This window comes from Triticum dicoccoides, chromosome 6A (assembly GCF_002162155.2).
Source record: "Triticum dicoccoides isolate Atlit2015 ecotype Zavitan chromosome 6A, WEW_v2.0, whole genome shotgun sequence".
Lineage (NCBI taxonomy): Eukaryota > Viridiplantae > Streptophyta > Magnoliopsida > Poales > Poaceae > Triticum > Triticum dicoccoides.
The window spans coordinates 34698734-34723307 of NC_041390.1; the positions used below are offsets into that span (position 1 = coordinate 34698734).

Sequence of the window (24574 nt, forward strand, 5' to 3'; positions counted from 1 at the left end):
ACTTGTTGTTGGACAAGTCCACTGATCAGTGCCATTTGCCTAACAACAAGTGGCATTTGCTCTTGGGTAAATGTCTCTGATCAGTGCTATTTTGCAAAGAGTTTGTGCACTAATACTTGTTATCTTACCTAACAAGATATTGAAGACTTGTCTGAAATGTGGCGGGTGGAGGAGCTCAGACGGTGGCCGGAGCTGAGGGCATCGAGGATTTCATCCCCACGAACATGTGGCTCAGGATGGTGGACCCGCCTGACAGGATCGCCTTCATGAGCCTGCCTTGTTCAAGGGGACGATCTTCGAGGCAGGGCCACAAGGAGGGGGCCTGGGAGCCACTGCGCTTCTACCAGCAGATCAAGGACAATGAGGACCTCACCATGCTCATCATCCCTCGCAAGTTCGTGGAGGTGATGAACACCTGGCTGGTCATTAAGCAGCTCCCGCGCGTGGTTAGGCTATCGGCGAACAAGCGGTGCGTATTTTGGGTGTAGGTTCAGAACTTCGAGGGGCACATGATGCTTGGCCGGGGCTGGAACTACTTCTGCCGCCGTCACCGGATCGTCCCCGACGACCTTATCATTGTGCGCATCTCAAAACTCGGACTGAAGGTTCAGATCTACTTGAATTCAAGGGTCATCTACAGGAGGTATGTCTCCATGTGTGCCGAAAAAGCATCTATCATTATACGTTGTTTATCCAATCAAAAACTTCTTCGTTTAATGTTTATTCAATCAAAAACTTCTTCGTTTAGTTGGTAGAACCCACGCCAATATCATATTGACTCTCTCCAATAAGAATATTGACTCTCTCCAATAAGACAACCACGACTTCTTGGTCATGTGCTGATTTCGTTGTAGCAGGCATAACTGCGTTGGTGACATCGAGCATGCTATATAGTTAAGTTAAGTAAAATGTTAATGTTGAACTTTTATGATGTGTGACGAGACTTATGGGTACTTGTGCTAGGAACTTGTTCATATTTTGATCAGGAGCATCACCCTGGCGTGGTGCAGGGAAGGAGGATGCTCCTGCTGTTAATCTAGTTAAAGTAGTTTGCTGTCATTTGCTCAGCTCAAGCTTAACTCAAGAGGGCTAGTCGGCAGCGGACAGCCAGTCGGGGCCGGCAGCTCAGTGCTGTCCGGGCAGCTTCTCCTTGATCTTGTCCATGAGTCCCTTCTTCTCGCCGGCGCCAGCACCGGCCATTCCTGGGTGCCCTTGCTGCCCGTAATCTCCGCCGGTCCCAGTTCCCGCGGCCGTGTGCTGCCCGTAGGCCCCGCCAGCTCCGGTTCCCGCAGCCATGTGCTGCTGACTGTCTTTGTGGCCACCGGGGAGCTTCTCCTTGATCTTCTCCTTCACGCCCTTCTTCCTCCTCCCGCCCATGCCGTCATCCTCAGAAGACTGCAAACACGTACACACAACAGCGACGGAAATCAGCAGATGCACATGTGTCTGAAAGACTGAAACATACTACCAAAGAAAACGTTTTCTGAAATGGAAGTATGGAACACGCAGAGGTAGAAACCACACCGAGCTGGAGCTGGAGCTGCCGGAGCGGTGCAGTATCCCGCCGGTCTTGTGCTCCTCCCTGCCGTGCTGGAGCTGCCCGCCGGCGCCCGTGAACGCGCCGGCGGCGGAGCGTGCCACAGGGTTGCCGTGCCCGGCCACGGGGTCGCCGTGCTCGTCGACGGCGTGACCGTGCTGTCCCTGGTACTCCTCCATCTTTGTTACTACTACCGTTGTTGGACTTGCTGCTGTATCTATCCCCTGAACCGGTCCCAAAATGGACTCCAAAGCCTAGTTTTGTAGAGCTACACGGTGGGTGTTTATACTGCGGCGCGAGCCAGACCCACGGCAGCGAGGTGCGTGCGCAACCCATACGTGGTGGGTTGGGACTTGGGAGGTTGACGTGGCTAGCTGTCCTCGGCGACAGACCGGCAAGTGCGTGTATGCGCCGTGGCGCCCGGAGCGCGGCAGGTGCGCCTTGGGTTGTTCTGGAGGCCGGTGACTCGACAGATCGGCTCGTTCTGGTGTTCTTCTCTTCATCTGATGACAAACGACGGTGCGTTTCGTTTTTTTTTTTTTGGAACGGAGGCTCCAGAGGAGCCCGACTTTAAATTAACAAAGCCATCAACCGGCCAGGAGTACAAGAGCAGACCATGAACAAAGCAACGGCTAAAGGATACAAGGGAGAAAGCAGAACAGCTTACAACGCTACACCGACAACCAGCGAACGGAAAATTACATTGAAGTGCAGCTAATTGAGGGTAAGCCCACTACACAAAGGCCCTGAAACGACTACGGAAGAAGCCACGAGGATCTGCAGCCGCTAGAATAGGTCGGGTACATGACTGAAACCAGGAACTGGAGAAGGCATAACACATGCTTTCTCTAACACCGAAGAGGAACCCTTCCCCTCGCCTAGGCTCGAAGGCGCCGAACAGTCAAAGTGTAGAGACGCTCACCCGAGAGCTAAAGCAAGGGTGGCCTCAAGTCCGGGCCAGCCATGGATCACAACCATCATCACGCCGGAGCACACACACGGAGGCTGCGACGCAGACGCCGTAGGGAACCGATGGAAGAGGGTAAGCCGCCGGGAGAGACGCCGAAAGGAAGAAGCTGCCAAGCCCCATGGCGAAGATTAGGTTCGAGAAATTCAAGAACAGGCTAAATCAGCACCAACGGCGCTGCTGTTGCCAGGAAGGGGAACCCGATCCCCTTCCGCCCTGTCTCGAGGGCGCAGACCCGCCGGGGCATTGCAAAACACCGCCGCTGAGCAACTTGTGGCCGGATCTGAAACCTGCACCGAATATATACGCCATCGACTCTACAGACGCCAGGCGCCCAACTGCAGCTGCTACACGCCCCCAAAGCACCAACCTTCCCCAGACGGCGCCTCCAAGGAGGACACGACGCACCAGGCGCCGCCGCCGCCCATCCCACGCCGGGATTTGAGCTTTCGCCCGGGAGGCATGGCCGGGGTGTGGATGGGAGCCCACGGCTGCGACTCCAACAAGCAGACCGACGCAAAAGGGGCGCCGTCGCCGCCGTGTTGGGAATACCAACAGGAGTTTTCCCCGGGCTCGTCCAGCACCACCAGCTCAGGGAGCACCCCGACGTCACCGGATCCGGGGATCAGAGGCCCGGAATCAGGCGAATCCAGCAAGGAAGAGCAGAGAGAGGGAGAACCTGTCCTTCAGATCTGGAGCAGAGGAGGTAGAACCTCGCCACGCCGCGACCACTGCCCGCCAGGACCTCGCTGCCCGAGCAGCCGAGGGATCCGGCCCGCGCCTCCCGCGCGTGCCGCCCGCCGAAGGACGACGCCGCTTCACCAACCGGGCCGCCGCCCGGCTTCCGGGGCCCAACGCAAGCGAGCGAAGCGACGAAGCCCCGCCACCACCGTCATCAGCAGTCGCCCAGGCGAAGCCCGACGACTCCCTCGGGTGACGGCAGGGGAGGAGGGGTGGAGGGAGCGGCGCCTAGGGAAACCCTAGGGGCCCTCGGGTCGCCCCGGGGAGGACGACGCGAGGGGAGGGGAGTCACCTGCGTTTCGTTGTTGCTCTGCCCGCTAGACGAAGCCCTGGTGTCGCCGCGTGATCGATTGCAATTGTAAGCAGAACGGAAAAGGGTCTAACTATATCACATCTAGATGTGAGATAATATCTCACATCTACCTACATGGCAGCCTCTTTTGTTGACAACTACGATTAGTTCCTCCTTCCCTCCCGTTTCCAACTTCATTCCCCAGGCCTGTTTGTTTGTCCTGGATTGTTTGTGTGTCGCTGCCCAACCCACCCCCATCACCCGCTGAAGCATTGGACACACATTTGTTATTGACATGTGCACGTACAGCTGAACGCTTGTCTCAAAAAAACACACACACACACACAGCTGAACGCACACTTAACACCACCATACATGTGGGAAACAATACGTAGAACCATGCACTTTTGTTTTCACTCTACATGCCACGTGCGTACATGCAAGAGTGAGATTATTTTATTTATTTAGTATCGAGAAATGTTCCCTGCTCACTGAAAAAATGTTCATGAAAAGTAGCATTGTTCGCATGTATTTTTAAAATTCATGCAGTGTAAAAAAATCGTGCAGCTTTACAAAAATGTTCATGAAATTTAGAGAATATTCACATAGTTTAAAAAAGTTTCATATAATGCAAGACAAATGTTCCAATGTGCATTTTTTAACATATACTCCTATAATAGAAAGTTAAAAACATGTGCTTGAAAAAATGTTAATCATGCATTTGAAAAAAATATTAAACATATATAAAATTTGGTTGGGCTTGTAAGTGAGACAAAAAAAGGTTGGGCCCTAGTTGCGAGTCGTGAGTGGACTTGCAACTGGGACAAAAATGTTTGGGCCTAGTTGCGAGTCGAGGGTGAATTTGCAATTGAGACAAAAAAAGGTCGGGCCCCGGTTGCGAGTCAACAGTGGACTTGCAATTAGGACAAAAAAATATCGAGGCCAAGTTGCGAGTCAAGAGTGGGATTGCAACTGGGAAAAAAAGGTCAGACTCCAGTTGCGAGTCGAGGGTGGACTTGCAACTGGGACAAAAATAGGTCGGGCGCGCAGTTGCGAGTTAAGGGTGGGCTTGCAACTGGGACAAGAAAGGTCTGGCCCCAGTTGCGAGTCGAGAGTGGACTTGCAATTAGGACAAAAAAATGTCAGGGCCCAGTTGCGAGTCAAGAGTGGGATTGCAACTGGGGAAAAAGGTTGGGCCCCAACTGCGAGTCAAAGGTGGACTTGTAACTCTGACAAAAAAATGTTAGACCCCCAGTTGTGAGTTAAGGGTGGAATTGCAATTGGGAAAAAAGGTCGAGCCCTAGTTGCGAGTCGAGAGTGGACTTGCATCTCGGACAAAAAAAGGTCAGACCCCCAGTCCATGGTGGACTTGCAACTGGGATAACTACGAGCCTAGTTGCAAGTCGAGGGTAGACTTGCATCTGGGACGAAAACCAAACTACAGTCCCAGCTGCGAGTCGAGGGTAGACTTACAAAAACACATGCTCCATTTGCAAGTCGAGGGTAGACTTACAACTGAGACAACTACAAAACTGCGAGCCCAGTTGCGAGTCAAGGGGTGACTTGCAACTAGGATTAAACAAATTACGGGCTCAGTTGCAAGTCAAGGGTGGACCTACAAAAAAGCGATGAAAAGTAAAACATAGGTCGAGTTTCAAGTCAAGGGTGGGCTTGCAACTAGGATAAAACAAACTACAGACCTAGTTGCGATTCGAGGGTGGACTTGCAATTGGAACAACTAAAAAAAATTATGATGCGAGTTGCGAGCCGAGGGTGGACTTGCAGCTCGGACAACTAAACAAAACTACAATACGAGTTGCAAGTGCAAGATGGACTTGTAGCCGTGACAACCACAAGCTATGGGTCTAGTTGCGAGTCAAGGGTGAACTTGCAACTGGGACAACTACGAAACTAGGAGCCAAGTTGTGAGTTAAGGGTGAACTTGCAACTAGGATGAAAACAAACTACATGCCTAATTGCGAGCAAAGGGTTGACTTGCAACTTGGACGCTAACAAACTACGAACCCAGATGCGAATCGGGAGTGAACTTGCAACTAGGATGACAAAGAAAACACATGCATAGTTGTGAGTCGGGGGTGAACTTGCATCAGTGACAACTACGAATCTATTTGTGAGTCGAGGATGGGCTCTACAAATTCTCCACCATGCCACAAAAAACGCACAACGAAAACAAATAGAAAATAAACAGGCCGTGCCTCCCAAACGACAACATATATGGTTCATATCTAACGGTATATAAGTTAGGTGAGACATTGTTCACTCTCATGTACATGATAATTAGCAAAACTAATGAGAAACAGAACCCCTAGATCACGCCGTAAAAATGGTTGAACAAAAAACGGACGCACAAGACGATCGACAAATAGACACCAGACATACGACACGATATGAGATGCGCGACAAAATAATCCGCAATCAAGATTTACATGACATTTAAAGCAAATAGATGGCAGTGTGATTTTATTACGGATTTAAAAAAATAAACAAAGAATAAAAAAAGAAAAAGAAAAAGAAAAAGAAAAAAGAAATGGAAAAGAGGAAAATATAAAATACAAAAACATGAAACTACAATAGTTCATAATTTAAAACAAATAATGAAAACAGAAAAGAAAGAAATGACAGAAAAAGAAATAAAACGCCACAGCTCATATATAGACTAGAACCCATAAGGTACGAGCCAAGCACAGCTAGCTAACGTAGCAGCCGAGCGCAGCTACCTGACGTAAGCTTCTGAAACGGAACAACCGGACAAAGAAACGTAACGCTACACGAGTGCATGTTTTAAAAGAACACGGATCTTAAAGTTTTCAATCAAACGGCTTAAGAGTTAGACGTGAGATAAGTATTTTCACATCTAGATGTGAAATAGCAAACCTGAACGGAAAAAGGCTCGATCGGCCGTATGACTAGGACCGTGGCAGACGTACAACTTACAAGCAGCTATGCATATAAGCTTGGGTGTGGCTAGATCCAACTCAAGACTTAATTAAATCTCAGTCAAATGACACAACATATGAAAAAAGAAAAAAAGTAAACATAATTTTTTTTGCATGAATCTCTATATAAGATTTCATGACTGTAGCATCGACGAAGTCTTCGTCCCAGTTGACTGAGATTTAACAATTTCATATAAGCTTTGTACGCCCACCCTTACACGATTTGATCCCAGAGCATATCTCGTTTTGATTTCCGGTTGGTTCATTCGTTTCGTCGATTTTAAGCCACTGGTCCAATCGTATAAATGGTAGGTTTAACGGGGGCAACAAACGTCATATATCTCTGATGTATTTGGGAGAAACCATATTGGAAAAAAAGACTACCGTGAGCAATATCTACATTTTTAATAAAGAGTGGATTTTGTTGACTCAAAATGAAACATCAACGTGATACAAACACAAGGAGCACATATCCGATCTTTATGGTGAGACCTAAAGGAAAAGGTGGAATGGGGTTTAAAGACCTTCGGACGTTCGACACACGTACACAAAAACGCGCCGGCAAGAAGTCATACAAGACCAAAACTATGCTCGGCAAACTATAACAATGACCATATCCACACCAACCATCTCATGACACCACGCATACGACGATGTCCTTCAATAGCAACGTCTTCAGAAAGAAAACGCCGCTCAAACGCTACCGTCACCGAATCAAACCACTCAAGGTTAGAATCTAGGTTTTCACCCTGAAGAATCAGTCTGAGCAATGCCTTCAACAAAGTAACAACGTAAAAACATGCAGTAGCCAGGTATAACCAACTCGAATCAGATTTAAGCTTTCACTCCGGAGCTCAGTGTATCTACATAGAGATCTTAGACGATGGCTAGGACCACACTGTATTCCACAAGGAGCAGATACTTGGCAGTGGAAACAAGTTCAGGCACCTGGTGGTCAAGAGGTTTTCCTTTTTGAGACACTAGTCAAGAGGGGTAAGCTCGAGGGGGCGTCTTGCATCCACAATGATAACATCCCTATGAGGTGTGTATTCTGACATTTCTCGATGTGAAGAAGCAAAAGAGACCGCAACAGGCATCACATAGGGCCAAGTGGGCAAGTGGCGGTGCCAACTCAGAAAGCCTCAGAAAGTACTCCCTTCGTCTCATAATCTAAGAGCGTTTTAACTCTTGGAAGTAGCAACCAGCGCAAGTAGATTCAGACGATGGCACCAACTTAGCAAAAAGGTTGTCTGCAAATTTTGCAATAATAAAGAGTAACCCCAACCTCAAAAAGAGCTTCGAGATCAAGCCTAACTAGGTCGCAGTTGCCATGGTGAAGATGCTAGCGAGCCTTGAGGGCAAATCCATGTATCCAACGAGGCCCAGCTGCCACATGGTGGAATATAGGCTAATGAACTTCAAGACCAAGCCTGACGAGGTCCCAGCTGCCATGTTAGAGCATATGTGCATACGCCCCAAGCTTTGCAAATTTTCATGTATTTTTATTCAAGTTCTTGTGCGGTCCATCAAATGGAAGCAAATTTGTACGGTGATACAATCAACTACTCCCTCCGTCCCAATGCTCTTATATTATGTTATGGGACAGAGGGAGTAGCTCGCACTCTTAGAACTTGCGCTCCTAGACAGTAGATTTAATTGGTCAAACAATCAAGCATAACCAACTTTGTAGTCTTGACGGGGCCTTCTTCAACCTAGCTTGGAATGACTCTTTTTCAAACACAACCCAAAAGGCTAGCTAGTCATTATTATTGGAAGTCTCTGCCGAGTGAAATATAACATAAATTACACCATTGAAATAAGAGAGAGAGAGAGAAAGCTGGTCTCATGCGCTATAGCTGCACCCATGCTTATCAGTTCTGGTACTTGTTCTTGTGCACATTAAATTTTGAAATACTAGTTTTTTTTTTCTAGTGATCAACGAAATTGAACAACAAGGATGATAAAAACAAGAAGAAAAAAAAATACTTATTTCAGAACTGTAATCCATAGGCCATAACATATGAGTCGAGTCAAGTAGAAAAACATACTCATTTTATAACTGTAATCCATAGGCCATAACATATGAGTTGAGTCAAGAAGAAAACAATACTTATTTTACAACTATAATCCATGGGCCATAACATATGTGTTGAGTCATGGATCGTCGGTGCTATCTATATCAGGAGGTGTCATAAAAGAATTGAATGGCCGCACTAGCATATCTCTCTTGTGAAAGAATTCTTTTTCGTGATCTTGTTTTCCACAGAAAAAATCTGCACTGCTTGGGTGCAAGATATTGGATTCATCTGGACAAAATGCACACGAGGCTCTAAAGCGGCACAACGGCTTTTCTGTTGACATTACAGAGAAAGATAAAGACAGAATTAGCTGCAAGTTACATTAATGATATGGATATACTCAAGTGGCTAGCAAACACAGTATGGCCGAATGTAAAGATAAATTTAGGTAGTACCTAAGATAGTGCATGTTTCAACGGCTATTTGGCACCAGCGTCTATCAAAATATAGCTCGGCAAAGAAGTGTTGCGTCTCGGCGGTGGCATCCACTGGGCGAGCCGAAAAGCCGAGGTGGTACCAGAAAGTTCCCCTAAAACCGACGCAGACGGCGTTCATCTCCGTGGTGGGAGGATACTCAGGATACTCGAACTCGGCACCCTGCATCTCAGCGATCGATCTCAAACTCTCAATCATAAGTATTAAGTACTCGCCTAGATGTATGAGAGGGAGAGACGGATAGAGTATCATACCGGGTTGTTGGAGTTGTAATGTTCAAGGGCGACGTCGACAAGCTGAGAAATTCGGAAGGCGACGATATCTCTGTCTCCAAATAAACAAGGGTACACCAAATAAATAAACATAATGGATGGATCTTTCGTTCGATGGTTGGTTATTCAGGGCAATCAGACGTTCATCGAGTGAAACTCATAATAAGTACTCCTATAAGAATAGATACATGCAAGCGATTGAGGAAATTTACAGAAATAATATATCCAGTAGCTGCGAATTACATACTCTTTTGACATACGGCTGCCTGGGGGAGGGTTGGCGTAATCAAAGGCAGCGGCGCCGCCGTCGCCGCCGGCAGTGGAAGAGAATAAGGAACCCATCGATGGATCAATGTCCCGGTGCCTCTTGGCGGCTGGCCAAAGTAAATAGAAGGATTTCCCCGTATACGTCAGTATGTGGTTAAGCCGATCGGGATCGGAGACTATGAGTCCCTTTGCGTTACGGAAGATAAATAGCCTACGTTTGTTTATGCTCCACAACAAATAGCGTGTAGGCAGGCCGGCTGGTTGGATCTGGGCCGCAGGAGGGCCGTGTGTCCACTGTCCAGCGGGGGTTACGCCCCAATAGCCTACGTTTTTTGTGTGCCTCTTGTCTTTGTTTCTCAAATCTCTGGTGATTACAATCCGTAGACTGCCGCTGCTTGCACGCAGGTACGAGTTACAAAACCGACTCGTGCTAGACCAAGCAAGCTAGCACAAGGAAACTCCAAACCGACTTAAGCTAAGCTTTCCTATTGTACTTGCACACGTAGCCTACTAAGCACAAAGACATCTTCCTAACCCTAATGATAAATGCCACACGTGGGATGTAACACACTCCAGCCCTGGCGTTTTTCGATGACAAGACACGCAAGGATGGCAAATTCTAGTGACACGCGGCAAGTTTCTTTCAAAAACAAACAAAAGCACTAAAGTTGCCAGGCTTGCCTGAAATCATTTTGACCGGCATAACCCTACTTCCCATTCATCTCGCGACGAACCACATTCCACGGTTGTTGGTGAGAGCGGCAGTGGCGGCGGGGTACATAGGGGGCTGAGAGCCGTAGTCGTGGCAAGGACGATGGCGATGTTGGGATGGACACGTGTTGCGCAGTGGATGTCTCTTTTTCAGCCGTTGATGCTGAGCGATTCCCTTTTTCTTTTTTCTCTTTCTTTTCTTCTTCTTTACTTTTTTTTTCAGTTTTTTGAATTTTCTTTTTCCAAGTGCCAAACATTTTTTCATTCATCAAATTCAATTTTTTGTTCATTGGATTTTAAAAAATCCATCAAATTAAAAATGTTCATCAATTTCGAAACTTGTTCATAGTTTTCAAAAAGATATCATCAAATTCAAAATTTGTTCATTGAATTCAATATTTGTTCATCCATTTTTCAAAAAATGGTTCTTGAATAAAACTTTTGTTCATCAAGTTCAATTTTATTTATCAAAAAAATTATTCTAAAATAAAAAAATGCTCAATTTTTTTCATCAAAATAAAAAATTCATTCTTTTGATATTGCGAACATTTTTTAATTCAAGAACTATTTTGAACAATTCATAATTTTATGAAATTTAAGAACCTATCCAGAATAAAACAAAAAGAGAAAATAGGAGGAAAAGTAAAAAAACGGAAAACAAAATGAGGGCATCCGCCCTGCGCGGAGGTGTGTGTTCCCGCATCCTGGGGTGCACAGGCCGCTAAATAGGACCTCCCTTCGTGAAGGGAAGTCCCTTCGTGGACATATTCCACGTCTCACGCCCGCTCTAATTCTTGCAAACGCTTGTGAAAATGTGAAGCATGGTATAGTACATTGTTACAGGGCCTCGGCAAGGTGTGCATGCATGGTTTCAAGTTCTGAATATGGTTTTTGATGGTGAAAGAAGCCTGTGAAAGTACAAAGGTGCACAAGAAATGTTGCAGCCTTAAGGTTGGATTCAGCCAGCGATCAGCGCGTACGTACGTGACTCTTGCGCTTTGTACTGCAGGGTACGGAGCAGAAGGAGATCATAGGCATTCGAGAAGGTTTCTGACTAGCATTACAATGGAGCAATTTACCTGTTGATGTTGAGTCAGACAGCCTTGAAGCAGTGAAGATGATTCATACTGAAGAGATGGATAGATCAAAATATGCTTTTCTGATAGAGGAGATCAAAACTAGTTTGATTGAGCATAATTCTTGTACTTCCTCCGTTTCGAATTACTCGTCGTAGAAATGGATGTATCTAGATGTATTTTAGTTCTAGATACATCCATTTCTGCGACGAATAATTTGAAACGGAGAGAGTATTACTCAAAATTATCCAGGGTTACAATCATGACTGGCAATGTTAAGGAGTTCATCAGGACCGATCCAAGCCACACAACAGTTCGGCATTGTGATCGTCCAAAATTTGTTATCCCGCAAAAAAAAAAGGTACGGGGCAGAAGAAGAAGGCGAATGTACGCGGGGCACTTCTTGATTCTTGTGCTATGCGCAGCGATATAAATACGGGAGGGCAGCACCCCGAACCAACGGCCCAACCGCCTCCCCAACCAATTCTTCTTCAAACTCCCGCCACTCCCAACGGCCGCCTCCATGCCCTCCACCGCCGCCTCCTCCTCGCGGCCCCCCGCCGACGCAGCGCTCGCGCCGAGCCTCGACTACGACACGGCCTTTCCGGTTCTGGGGAGTTTGCCACCGCGTCCTCCCAGGGGCGGGAGAGCAGCGCCGCCGCCGCGTCCTCCGAGGAGGAGCGAGGACCGTCGGAGAGGAGGGAAGACGCCCAGCTACACGTTCGACGGGGACACCGTCGGCATGTCGCTTGGTTCGCTCTACGGGCGCGCGGACAATGCCGCAGCGGAGACGACTGCGGCCACGGCCGAGGCGGACGCCGCAGCGGGGACGACCTCGGCGACTCCTCCGACCTCTGTAGATCCCGCCACGACGACCAAGGCGGGGACGATCTCCGCGCGTCCACCGACCTGCGCCGCCCCGGCCGAGTTCTCTCAGGTGCGATCAGTCCCCTCCCGGCCGAGTTCTCCTGTTGCTTTCTTGTTCTTGCTTTCTTGCAAACTAATCGGAGGAATTCGTTCAGGGCTTCCCGCCCTGTTGCCTGCTGTGCAGGTGTTCGGCGACTACCGCTTCGGGCACACGATGGGCGACCTCTTCCAGGACCTCGAGAAGCTCCAGCTCGGGTCGCCGAACGTCAACGAGCCGATGCATCCGCCGCCGCTCCAGTTTCAGGTCCAGCCGCCGCTCCGATCCCAGCGGCTTCAGGCCCCCCGCTACTTCAACGCGCCGATGGCTCAGGTTCAGCTCCAGGGGCCTCCGCCCCAGTTCGCGCCGCCACGCTTCGGCGGGCAGCAGCCCCAGGTCCCAGCTCGCCCGCTACACGCCATGGAAGTTCCACGGCTACCCGTTGGCGTCGAGCCCTCCGGTGTTCATACGGGTTCAGTTCGAGCATCAGCAGGGATCTTTCACGGGTTTCGTCAGGGTACAGGGCAGGTACACTACGATTTTGCACAGGAATTTGTCATGAACTGCAACTGGTGGTGTTCACATTTTGGTGTAGATGCTATTAGCTGCATTGCAATGATCTCTTGGGGTATATTTTTGTGCTAATCTGCTTGTGCTTGATACAGTTTACTGAAACTGTTTTAGTCCAAGAAACAGTTAACTGAAACTGTTGTAGTCTGAAAAAACAGTTAACTGAAACTCTTGTAGTCTGAAAAAACAGTTTTCTGACACTCTTGTGGTCTAAAACTCATAGGTGTTAGGAATTGTCTGCAACTGTTGCAAACTTGTTGATAAGTAGATTAAGATATGTTATTGGGGGAATAAATCATTATGGAACTTAAAACTCCAAATCATTTGAATTAGCCCATTTGTCAGGACAGGTACACCACGATTTTGCACAGGAATTTGTCATGAACTGCAACTGAAGGTCTTTGATTAAATTGTCATGCACAACGTTCAGATTCTGGTGTAGATGCTGTTTGCTGCAATACAATGATCTTTTGGGGTTTATTATTGCGCTAATCTGCTACTGCTTGATACGATTTACTGAAACTATTTTACTCCCAGAAACAGTTTACTGAAACTGTTGTATGAAAAAACAGTTAACTGAAACTCTTGTAGTCTAAAACTGATAGGTTTTGGGAATTGTCTGCATGCAACTTTTTTTTTGGGAATTGTCTGCATGCAACTGTTGTAATCTTGTAGATAAGTAAAATAAGATCTGTTATTGGGGGAATAAATCATTATGGAACTTAAAACACCCACTCAGTTGATTAATCTCCTTTTGTCCTTAGCGTAGAAGATGCTGTGGTATCCATTTGAATTAGCGTCGAATAACTATGTGAAAAAAGTTCAGGTTCTAACAATACTAAATTAAATGAATCTGATTTCTGCACATAAGCTATATTCAGGTTTTGTACATTAGCTGTAATCTTAGTTGTTTCTTTTTATTCTACAAAATTCTGAGATTTAGATTGTTCATCTGCCTCCTTCTGATCTTCTTTGGCGAGAATGTACTCTGATCTTGAATCTATTATGCAGAATCTACAGATGTTGGTGTAGATACTATTTTACTACATGAAAATGTTTAGAATCTTACTTTAGTTGAGTGCTAATCTGATCGTGCTTGGAAAAAGGTTACTATAGAAGAGTAAAAGTAGTTCATTTAGGATTTGGTAGTTGTCTGAAACTGTTGCAGTCTTATGGAAGAGTAAAAGTAGTTCATTTAGGATTTGGTAGTTGCCTGAAACTGTTGCAGTCTAATAGAAGAGTAAAGGTAGTTTGATTTTCCTTGTGAATTTTTTCACTCCTTGATTCATATAATTCAGTTCCATTCTGGAACATTTGCCTATAGATAAATAGGCAAATCAAGTTCAGTCATCTGATTTCACCTTTGCATAGTAATATACTAATTTTCTAACCTCTGAATTAATTCCTCAAAAAACAAACCTCTGGACATAATTCAATTAGTATTTTTGCAATATCACATTTATAATCATCACAAGGATGGCACATTACATTGTTTGAAGGTACAGGACAGGTACACTAACATTTTGCACGCGAATTTGTCATGCACAGTAACTGAAGGTCTTTGATTTAATTTGTCATCCACAACGTTCAGATTCTAGTGTAGATGCTTTTTGCTGCATTACAATGATCTTTTGGGGTTTATTATTGTGCTAATCTTCTTGTGCTTGATACGGTTTACTGAAACTTTTTTACTCCCAGAAACAGTTTACTGAAACTGTTGTAGGATAAAACAGTTAACTGAACTCTTGTAGTCTAAAAGACTAAAACTGGTAGGTTTTGGGAATTGTCTGCATGCAACTGTTGTAATCTTGTAGACAAGTAAAAGAAGATGCGTTATTGGGGGAATAAATTATTATGAAACTTAAAACTCCAAATCAGTTGATTCATCTCCTTTTGGCCTTAACATAGAAGATGGTGATATCCATTTGATTTAGCCCATTTTACTTGCGTCGAATCAGTCTGTGAACAAAATTCAGGTTCCAACAATTCTAATTAAATGAATCATATTTCTGCCCAGGAGCTGTAATCTTGGTCTTGTTTTTCTTTATCTGCAAAATTCTGAGATTTAGAGCAATTCTTGTCCCGTTCTTTCTGAATCTGCGGTTTCTAAACGATTCTTTGCGACCAAATGCAGGGGAGGCAGTACTTGGTGCAGCCCCGCCGCGGCGACTCCGGCAGCTGCGGGGTCATTCTCCTCCGCACGGGGGCGCTGGACTGGGAGGTTCGCTGTGTCCGGTCGGCAGGCGATGGCGGTGACGCCATGCCAAGCACGAGTGGTAACGCCATCACGTCGGGCACCGCTCGTGAGATGCTCCCTGCATGTCTCTAGCTAACTGCACCGTACCTTGGTTGTTATGCAAGAATTTTTAGTCTTGATCCATCACTGAGATTGTTCATCTGTGTTTTGTAGATAGGTTACAAGAAATTTATTTACCCTAAATAAAGGTTAAAAGAAACACCTTAGCATGTCTGTTTTGACACTACTTTGGCCACACCAAATTTTGACACTGCTTGGCCACTGTTCAACTGCTTTGCTCTTGATGACTTCAGCTAAAGTCGGGGGCCCGAAGGCGGCGAGGGACGTGTTGTTGGCGCGTGGGAGGTTCGGGGGCGGGGTGGCGATCCGACTCAGGGTGGCCACCAACATTGGGGCCACGTACTGGTTCCTGGGGCTCAAGGACTGGGTCGGTGAGCTCATGGGTGCACCGCCACGGTATCGCCCCACGGAGTCGTGGAGCTGGCTAGATATTATGGGATGTCCAATCCCCCAGGACATAAAGGGTGAGTCAGGCTTGCACTCAAGGAATTAAGAGGTTGCATCATCAACATCATGATTATTATTCCTTCTTGAGCTAGCTAGCTCGGCCGGCTGGGCCTGGGCTGACCTTGTTGTGTTGTGATTTCAGACACGTGCAGTCAGAGCTCCTGCCTGATGTGCTTGGAGGCCCAGCACCGGCTGGCGTTCGAGAGGAGGCACGGCAGCGATACGTTCCCGTATTACATCCCTGATTCCACGGCCACGGACTTGGTGAAGAGATGCAAAGCTGCCCGCGTCTGGAACCGCAAGGACGGCGCCACCATTGACAACGTGCTGAAGCAAATCCAGCGGGCCGGCGGGGCGGAGGCTTGGCCAGACCAGGACGGCTGGGGGCGGCGGTGCAACCTCCAGGTCAAGTCATGGGAAACCTGGTCGTTCAAGCGGCTGCCCTCGGCCTCCAGCCTCGCGCGTATGATCCGCACTGAGGGGCCACTCATCGGTGGTTTGGTCGTCGGAGAGGATTACTACGCGGATGGCTGGGAGAAGCGAGTATACAGGGGAGGCTCGGGAAAGAAGGCAGGGCCTCACGCCGTGGTTTGCACGGGATACCGTACGAGCAGGGCGAGGAGAAGATACAGGTGGTGGAGAACCACGATTGGGATGGGCCAGCCCGGTGGATTTACAGGACGGCCTTCACGGACTTTACCCAGATCAAGGTTGAGCCTCTGGACGCCTCCCCTCTCTTTATCGGGAAGGAGGTGAGCTGGTGGCGCCGCCTTGAGCGCAGGCTTTGGAGGGAAGAGACGTGCTGGTGGCTCCGCCGCCATGGTATTAGCGAGCAATGGAACAAGACCATGGCTCTTGACATGAAGCACTAGGTTTCACCTGTAGGACACTCGGAAAAAGGACACTGGTACATGAGTGACTATTATTGATTCCTTACATGCAATGCAAGACCCTTCGCTTTTTCTTTTCTTTTTGAAATGTGCAACACCCTTCGCTTGACAGGCACACTTAGGACTAGCTAGCTAGGCAGTTTAGATTCTAATCAAGCAATGGTATGATGTATTCATGTACAAGTGATCATTTACAATTTTAATAATAACTAGCACAAATGCCCGCGCGTTGCAATGCGAGAAAAAGAATAGGAAAACACTACGACATGACGGGCATATGTCCCGACAGGCATACACATTGGCGTCTCACCCATGATGTCATCATCACATAAGCAATGGGTTGTACATCTCCACTCCTTGACGAGATCAGACGGCACTAGTATGGTTGGCTGGTTGCACACCGCGATGAACGCTTGCACCGTATCTTTTTCAAAAAAAGAAGAAGTATAGAACATCCTTACCCTAATTAATAAGAAAGGCTCAAGGACCCTCTCCACCGGTCCACGCCCTCAATATCAAAACGGAATACCACATTGACACCGCTTATCCTCCATCCCACCCCTTGCCAACGATAGCTTACGGATGTTAAATAACAACTATGCTAAAATTATTTAGTGATTTGTATTTATAACCCATCTCACATCATATAATGATATAAGAAGATGTAAAGAAACATCATTTGGAAAATAATTTCTAGATTATTATGCTGTTTAGAATTATTACTATAGAGTTTAAAATAAGTAAATTTGAATTAGCAAGTTGGAAGGAAATTGCACACTGTAATTTCAAGTGCAACAGTCCAACTTAGAAGGCTCCATCAAATATATATGCTGTTTAGAATTAGTACTATAGAGTTTAAAATAAGTAAATTTGAATTAGCAAGTTGGAAGGAAATTGCACACTGTAATTTCAAGTCCAACAGTCCAACTTAGAAGGCTCCATCAAATATATATGTTGTTTAGAATTATTACTATAGAGTTTAAAATAAGTAAATTTGAATTAGCAAGTTGGAAGGAAATTGTACACTGTAATTTCAAGTCCAACAGTCCAACTTAGAAGGCTCCATCAAATATATATGTTTTTTAGAATTATTACTATAGAGTTTAAAATAAGAAAATTTGAATTAGCAAGTTGGAAGGAAATTGTACACTATAATTTCAAGTATAGGTTAGACGGATCCATCAAATATAATGTACATTTATGGTCTGAATTCTTCCCTTTTTAAGACATCCATGAACATTCAGTTACATTTTAGTTCCATAGTCCAAGATCAATTGTGAATCATGAACCCTAAGAAACGGGATCAAGGAGTCAATATTGAACTTCAAAATCGAAAGATGAAACATTATGGTGCATACATGTTCCTGTGGGGAACCTCTGTACCTCTCCGTAGCGCACTGTAGCATCACATGAAGCCACCTTGTCAAAAGTATATCCCAAAAAAAACCTAGCATCAACTGTAAATCAAACCAGGAGCTTCTTCCACAGAGTGTAGATGTCATAGCACCGCAACAGCACACACTCCACAATGTTAGTAGCAGAATCTTGTGCATACATATTTTGTGAAGGCGGCGAGGCGCTCGTCCAAGACTAGCCGTTGATGGCATCCACTGCGTGACCACGCCCACGACAAGTCATCCCGTTGATGGTATCCTAGGCTAGGGGGTACCAACCTAGCCGGTCCATGCACTTCGGGCTGGGCCAAAGGGCTCTCATTCTTCACAAGATGGACTCCGGGGATCGTACGCCGGGGAGAAGATCAAGACCGCATCTACCAAAGACTTGCCATATACTCCAAGACCTCTTTCGCCGCCTCCAAGCCATGATACCAACCTTGTAACCCTAGATGCCCTACTCGGCGTGTATATAAGCCGAGGGGTTTAGCCCATAGAGGGGACATAAACGCAATCTCATTCTCCTAGCCCTAGAGTTAGAACACATTTGAAGATCTCGAGGTAGATCAACTCTGTACTTGTAACATCTCCATCAATTTAAACAAGAGCAGTCCATAGGGTTTTACCTGCATTAAGAGGGCCCGAACCTAGGAAAACATCATCTCCCTGTTCCTGTTAGCATCTGCCCAAGATCTACAACTCGGGAACCCCTACCCCAAGATTTGCCGGTTTCTACACTGACACTGGTGCTTTCATTAAGATTTCCGCTGTGAGATCGATAGAAGGACCAATGGCTCATCTGCAAATAACTTGTGACAACGGTTGCGGGAACGTTTACGTCCCCGCCCAACTCTTTGTGTTCGACGTCATGACCTTCTGCGCTGACTCGGCTGGCCATCTGGCTTCCGAGCAGAACTATGCCCCAGGTCAGATCGTGACCTTTGAAGGCTTGGATTACACCACGGATTCCCGTGGAGAGCTCATCCTGACAAGCTGGACTCCCAGCTAGGGGTGGAGTCTCCTGACAATGGAATCCCAACTCCGGGACCGATCTTCGTTGAGAATGTCGGGCTGCGATCTTTGGCATTGCCGGAGAGTCCTGACGTAATGACCCCGGATGATCTCTCCTCGACCCCTGCTCCCGATTCAAATCCGGCCCCTATCTCTAAATCTACATCAAATTCAGAGCAGACCCCGACGCCGGACCTAGAACCTTCCACGGGTCCTCTCCGCGCTGAGACCACACCGAGCTTATGCCGGCCATACTTCAAGTCAGCCCTGCCTATAGGTAGGCCGTGACTATCGAAGAGCTGTCTCGCTTAAACGAGATGCTTGCCCGCATCCAGAGCATGTCAATCATGGACGGCAAGACTTCGGTTTGCGACAAAATCGGACTTAAAATCAATGATTGGGAAATTTACATCCCACCACCACCCACCTAGTCGCCACCGTCAATGATTTAACCGATATACTCGACTACGATGAAGCAACCGACATGGATGAAGATGTTGAGGGCCTCTCTGGAAACACCTCGCCGTTGAGAAAAACCGGTAAATGGATAGCAACATCAACCTGCGATGTCTACATGGTCGACACCCCAAAATCCCCTCTAAGATGTCGGTGCAGACACAGAAGGGGTACCAATGGGGAACCCAACGGGAACAACGCTACTGCCGACACAGTGGCCAAAGAGGCAGAGCGTTCAGGGGAGGACTTTCAAGCCTCCCCAGATCGCCATGTCGACCCTGAATGAATCCCAGGAACTCGGATCCCGACGACCTCTTTGAAGGGGCCGATGATATCTACATGCCGGAATCCGAGGAGGATGTGAGCCTCGGAACTGAAGACCTCATAGTTCCAGAAAACCCCGTTGAGCAGGAACGCTTCCGGCGTCGCCTAGTCGCTACTGCTCGAAGCATGAAGCGGAAACAACAACAACAACTGCAGGCCAATGAAGATGCATTAAACAACAAGTGGGTCAAAATACTTTCGGCCAAACGAGACCTTGAAGAGCGGCACCATACCGCGCCTAAATCTTACCCACGTAGACGCTTACTGCCTGAATTCGACGACGAACTAACCGTTGATGTACCTGACCGTCCCCCTTGAGGACGAGACAGACTAGCGTGGGAGGATTTCCACACTCAACCCACTCATTGTCGTTATGGCAAGGACCTAGTGGATTATTTAGAACCTCACGACATTCAACGACATATCGAGGCAAACCGAGCGCCTCCTCAGTCCATCTATGGATCACGAGGACGTGCGCCTATCGGGCCGGACGGTTACAATGCCTGGTTAGACAGGAACAGTCGGGCCCGAGACCAAGCCTACACACGGCTTTCTCCCGACCTCCGATGGGATACCACTCAGTACCGAGGTCTAGCACACCCGAGTTGTTTTACATACAGGGTAATGGAACATCAATTCCCAGAAGGGTTTAAGCCTATCAATATAGAATCATACGATGGCACTACAGACCCATCAGTACGGATTGAAGATTTTCTTCTCCATATTCATATAGCTAATGGATATGACCTCCACGCCATCAAATACTTGTCGCTCAAGTTAAAAGGGACGACAAGGCATTGGCTTAACAGCCTGCCTCCGCAATATGATCGGAAAGTTTGCCCACTGGTTGAAGTTCACGTCATAAGTGATGTCCACATCAATGGCTCAATCAGACCACGATCTTAAATCACTCACTTTCAATGTGGAGAGATATTGATTTGAGCGGGAGCGCACTTTATATTAAAATTTGTTTAAACATTAGTGCATCTTAATTATAAACAATGCCTAAGTTTAGGTTGCATTATAGTTGTAGAATTACGGATCACAGTTCCACCTTTTATGTTGAAATTGATTGAGATGTTTTATTTGGTTATATCTTTATGATTGCTAAACATAATTAGAGGATCGCCCTATAGAGTGCCGAGATTACACACTTACAATACTGATGACCCACAAGTATAGGGGATCTATCGTAGTCCTTTCGATAAGTAAGAGTGTTGAACCCAACAAGGAGCAGAAGGAAATGATAAGCGGTTTTCAGTAAGGTATTCTCTGCAAGCACTGAAATAATAGGTAATAGATAGTTTTGTGATAGGATAATTTGTAACGAGAAACAAATAACAAAAGTAAACAAAGTGCATCAAGGTGGCCCAATCCTTTTTGTAGCAAAGGGCAAGCCTGGACAAACTCTTATATAGAGAAAAGCGCTCCCGCGGACACATGGGAATTATCGTCAAGCTAGTTTTTATCACGTTCATATGATTCGCGTTTGGTACTTTGATAATTTGATATGTGGGTGGACCGGTGCTTGGGTGTTGTTCTTACTTGAACAAGCATCCCACTTATGATTAACCTCTATTGCAAGCATCCGCAACTACAACAAAAGTATTAAGGTAAACCTAACCATAGCATGAAACATATGGATCCAAATCAGCCCCTTACGAAGCAACGCATGAACCAGGGTTTAAGCTTCTGTCACTCTAGCAACCCATTATCTACTTATTACTTCCCAATTCCTTCCTCTAGGCCCAAATAATGGTGAAGTGTCATGTAGTCGACGTTCACATAATACCACCAGAGGAGAGACAACATACATCTCATCAAAATATCGAACGAATACCAAATTCACATGACTACTAATAGCAAGAATTCTCCCATGTCCTCAGGAACAAACGTAACTACTCACAAATCATATTCATGTTCATAATCAGAGGGGTATTAATATGCATAAAGGATTTGAACATATGATCTTCCACCAAATAAACCAACTAGCATCAACTACAAGGAGTAATCAACACTACTAGCAACCTACAGGCACCAATCCCGGACTTGGAGACAAGAATTGGATACAAGAGATGAACTAGGGTTTTGAGAGGAGATGGTGCTGGTGAAGATGTTGATGGAGATTGCCCTCTCCCGATGAGAGGAGCGTTGGTGATGACGATGGCGATGATTTCCCCTCCCGGAGGGAAGTGTCCCCGGCAGAACAGCTCTGCCAGAGCCCTAGATTGGTTCCGCCAAGGTTCCGCCTCGTGGCGGCGGAGTCTCGTCCCGAAAGGTTGCTTATGATTTTTCTTCGGACGAAAGACTTCATATAGCAGAAGATGGCCACCGGAGAGCCAACAGGGGGCCCACGAGGCAGGGGGCGCGCCCAGGGGGGTAGGGCGCGCCCCCACCCTCATGGACAGGTGGTGGCCCCCTGCCGTATTTCTTCCGCTCAATATTTTTATTATTTCCAAAAATAACTTTCATGGAGTTTCAGGACTTTTGGAGTTGTGCAGAATAGGTCTCCAATATTTGCTCCTTTTCCAGCCCAGAATTCCAGCTGCCGGCATTCTCCCTTCTTATGTAAACCTTGTAAAATGAGAGAGAATATGCATAAGTATTGTGACATAACATGTAATAACATCCCATAATGCAATAAATATCGATATAAAAGCATGATGCAAAATGGGCGTATCAACTCCCACAAGCTTAGACCTCGCTTGTCCTCAAACGGAAGCCGATAACGATAAATATGTCCACATGTTTAGAGGTAGAGGTGTCGATAAAATAAAATACGGACATGTGGGCATCATGATTATTCTCATAACAACAACATATGTGGATATTGTCATATGATTTCTTATGCTCAAGTAATAATCTATTCACAATGCAAAGTATGAATCAGAAACTTTACTGAGAACTAGCAAACTATAATCTCAGTCATTGAAGCAATTGCAATTTATCATAACATCAGAAAGAGTCTATGTCAGAGCTTTCTAGCAAGTCCACATACTCAACTATCATTTAGTCTTTCATAATTGCTAACACTCACACAATACTTGTGGTTACGGAGCTTTAATCAGACACAGAGAAAGATAGGGGCTTATAGTTTCGCCTCCCAACCTTTTACCTCAAGGGTAATGTCAACAATAATAACTCATGCTAACTTACATACAATTAGATATATCTATTAGGATCTTTCCAACACCCTGTGCTTGCCAAAGGATAAAATGTAAAAAGGAAAGGTGAAGATCACCATGACTCTTGCATAAGGTAGAAGATAATAATAAAAGATAGGCCCTTCGCAGAGGGAAGTAGAGGTTGCCATGCGCTTTCAGGGTTGGATGCACAAAATCTTAATGCAAAAGAACGTCACTTTATATTGCCACTTGTGATATGGACCTTTATTATGCAGTCCGTCGCTTTTATTTCTTCCACATCACAAGATCGTATAAAGCTTGTTTTCTCCACACCAATCAATCATACATATTTAGAGAGCAATTTTTATTGCTTGCACCGATGACAACTTACTTGAAGGATCTTACTCAATCCATAGGTAGATATGGTGGACTCTCATGGCAAAACTGGTTTAAGGATATTCGGAAGCACAAGTAGTATCTCTACTTAGTGTAAATAATTGGGCTAGCATGAGGGGGAAAGACAAGCTCAACATGTTGGATGATCCATGACAATATACTTTATCTCAGATATAAGAAAACATAACCCGTTACATTGTCTTCCTTGTCCAACATCAACTCTTTAGCATGTCATATTTTAATGAGTGCTCACAATCATAAAACATGTCCAAGATAGTATATTTATATGTGAAACCTTTCTTTCTTTATTACTTCCTATTAATTGCAACGATGACCAAAGCTATGTCTGTCAACTCTCAACAAATTTTAATCATCATACTCTTTCTATGTGAAGTCATTACTCTCAATAAGATCAATATGATCTCTTTATTTCTTTTTATTCTTTTCTCTATATTTTTTCTTTTATTCACTCAAGAGCATGGCAAAATAATCAAGCCCTTGACTCAACACTAATCTTTATTATATAGCTCACGGACTCGATTACATAGAGAGATCATAAAGCAAAACTCAAAACTAGATCATACCAAAACTTTATTCTACTAGATCAAGATACTACTAAAAGGATCGAACTTAGAAAAACGGTAAAGATAGGAGTGTGATGGTGATACGATACCGGGGCATCTCCCCCAAGCTTGGCAGTTGTCAAGGGGAGTGCCCATACCCATGTGATTATGTCTCCTTCGGGGATGGTGATGTGATTGTTGATGATGTAGGCTTGTCGTCCATCTTTCAAGGCATAGGCTCACCATCATAGAAGGATGATCGAGTCTCCGGGATCCTTAAATCTGCAGCCAAACTCATCCTCTTGAATCTATATTCATACTCACAGTTTTGGTTTTGCAAGTCATAGATTTGGGCTTGGAGGTGCTCGATTTTCTCGTGAAGCTTGAAGATGGCCTCCCCAGTGTCCTTGGCATCCAGCTTGTGGTTGTTGGTGAACTCTGTGATCATTATGTGATTGGAGTCAAGTCCACGCTCCACCATCTCCTGGCACTTGAAAACTTGTTGCTCCATTGCTTCAAGCCTTGTCTCCACGCTTCCGGTCCTCCGTGGTCCCTCAACATCGCGGATGTGCAGCACCCCCTCACGCATCTCAATGGTTTGAGGGTGTTGCAGCACCTCCGCGAGGTAGGGGTTCATGACCTTCTCGAAGAACTTGTCCTTGGGGGTACTTGGAGACGTCATGATGATCTAGATCTGTTAGAAAAACAGCTCGAAACAAGAACAAAGGATATTTGCATGATACAGGATTCAAAACCTTCAGGAGATTATATAATGAATTTTTACCGACCAAAATATGTAACGTGCAAGAAAACGGAGTCCGGAGAGCACACGAGGTGCCCACGA

At 46.0% G+C, this 24574-nt stretch overlaps 2 protein-coding genes across 2 annotated transcripts; both read right to left on the reverse strand.

Moving 5' to 3' along the window:
• Positions 1-1064: 1064 nt before the first annotated feature.
• Positions 1065-1777, reverse strand: LOC119318984 (dehydrin Rab15-like). The gene is made up of 2 exons (XM_037593516.1): positions 1525-1777; positions 1065-1395 (listed from the first exon to the last, which is right to left on the reverse strand). Exons 1-2 carry the CDS (start codon positions 1714-1716, stop codon positions 1126-1128), a joined length of 462 nt encoding a protein of 153 aa, XP_037449413.1. The 5' UTR covers positions 1717-1777; the 3' UTR covers positions 1065-1125.
• Positions 1778-8529: 6752 nt separating this feature from the next.
• Positions 8530-9701, reverse strand: LOC119314936. Its single transcript, XM_037589618.1, has 4 exons — positions 9527-9701; positions 9262-9331; positions 8968-9169; positions 8530-8845 (listed from the first exon to the last, which is right to left on the reverse strand). Exons 1-4 carry the CDS (start codon positions 9619-9621, stop codon positions 8649-8651), a joined length of 564 nt encoding a protein of 187 aa, XP_037445515.1. The 5' UTR covers positions 9622-9701; the 3' UTR covers positions 8530-8648.
• Between the last annotated feature and the right edge of the window lie 14873 nt (positions 9702-24574).

Coding starts and splice junctions, on each gene's coding strand:
- LOC119318984 (XM_037593516.1), bottom strand. CDS start 1,716: ATGGAGGAGTACCAGGGACAGCACGGTCACGCCGTCGACGAGCACGGC. Junction 1,396..1,524: donor GCAGCTCCAGCTCCAGCTCG/GTGTGGTTTCTA, acceptor ACGTGTTTGCAG/TCTTCTGAGGATGACGGCAT.
- LOC119314936 (XM_037589618.1), bottom strand. CDS start 9,621: ATGGGTTCCTTATTCTCTTCCACTGCCGGCGGCGACGGCGGCGCCGCT. Junction 9,170..9,261: donor ATTACAACTCCAACAACCCG/GTATGATACTCT, acceptor GCTGAGATGCAG/GGTGCCGAGTTCGAGTATCC. Junction 8,846..8,967: donor TGAAACATGCACTATCTTAG/GTACTACCTAAA, acceptor TAATGTCAACAG/AAAAGCCGTTGTGCCGCTTT.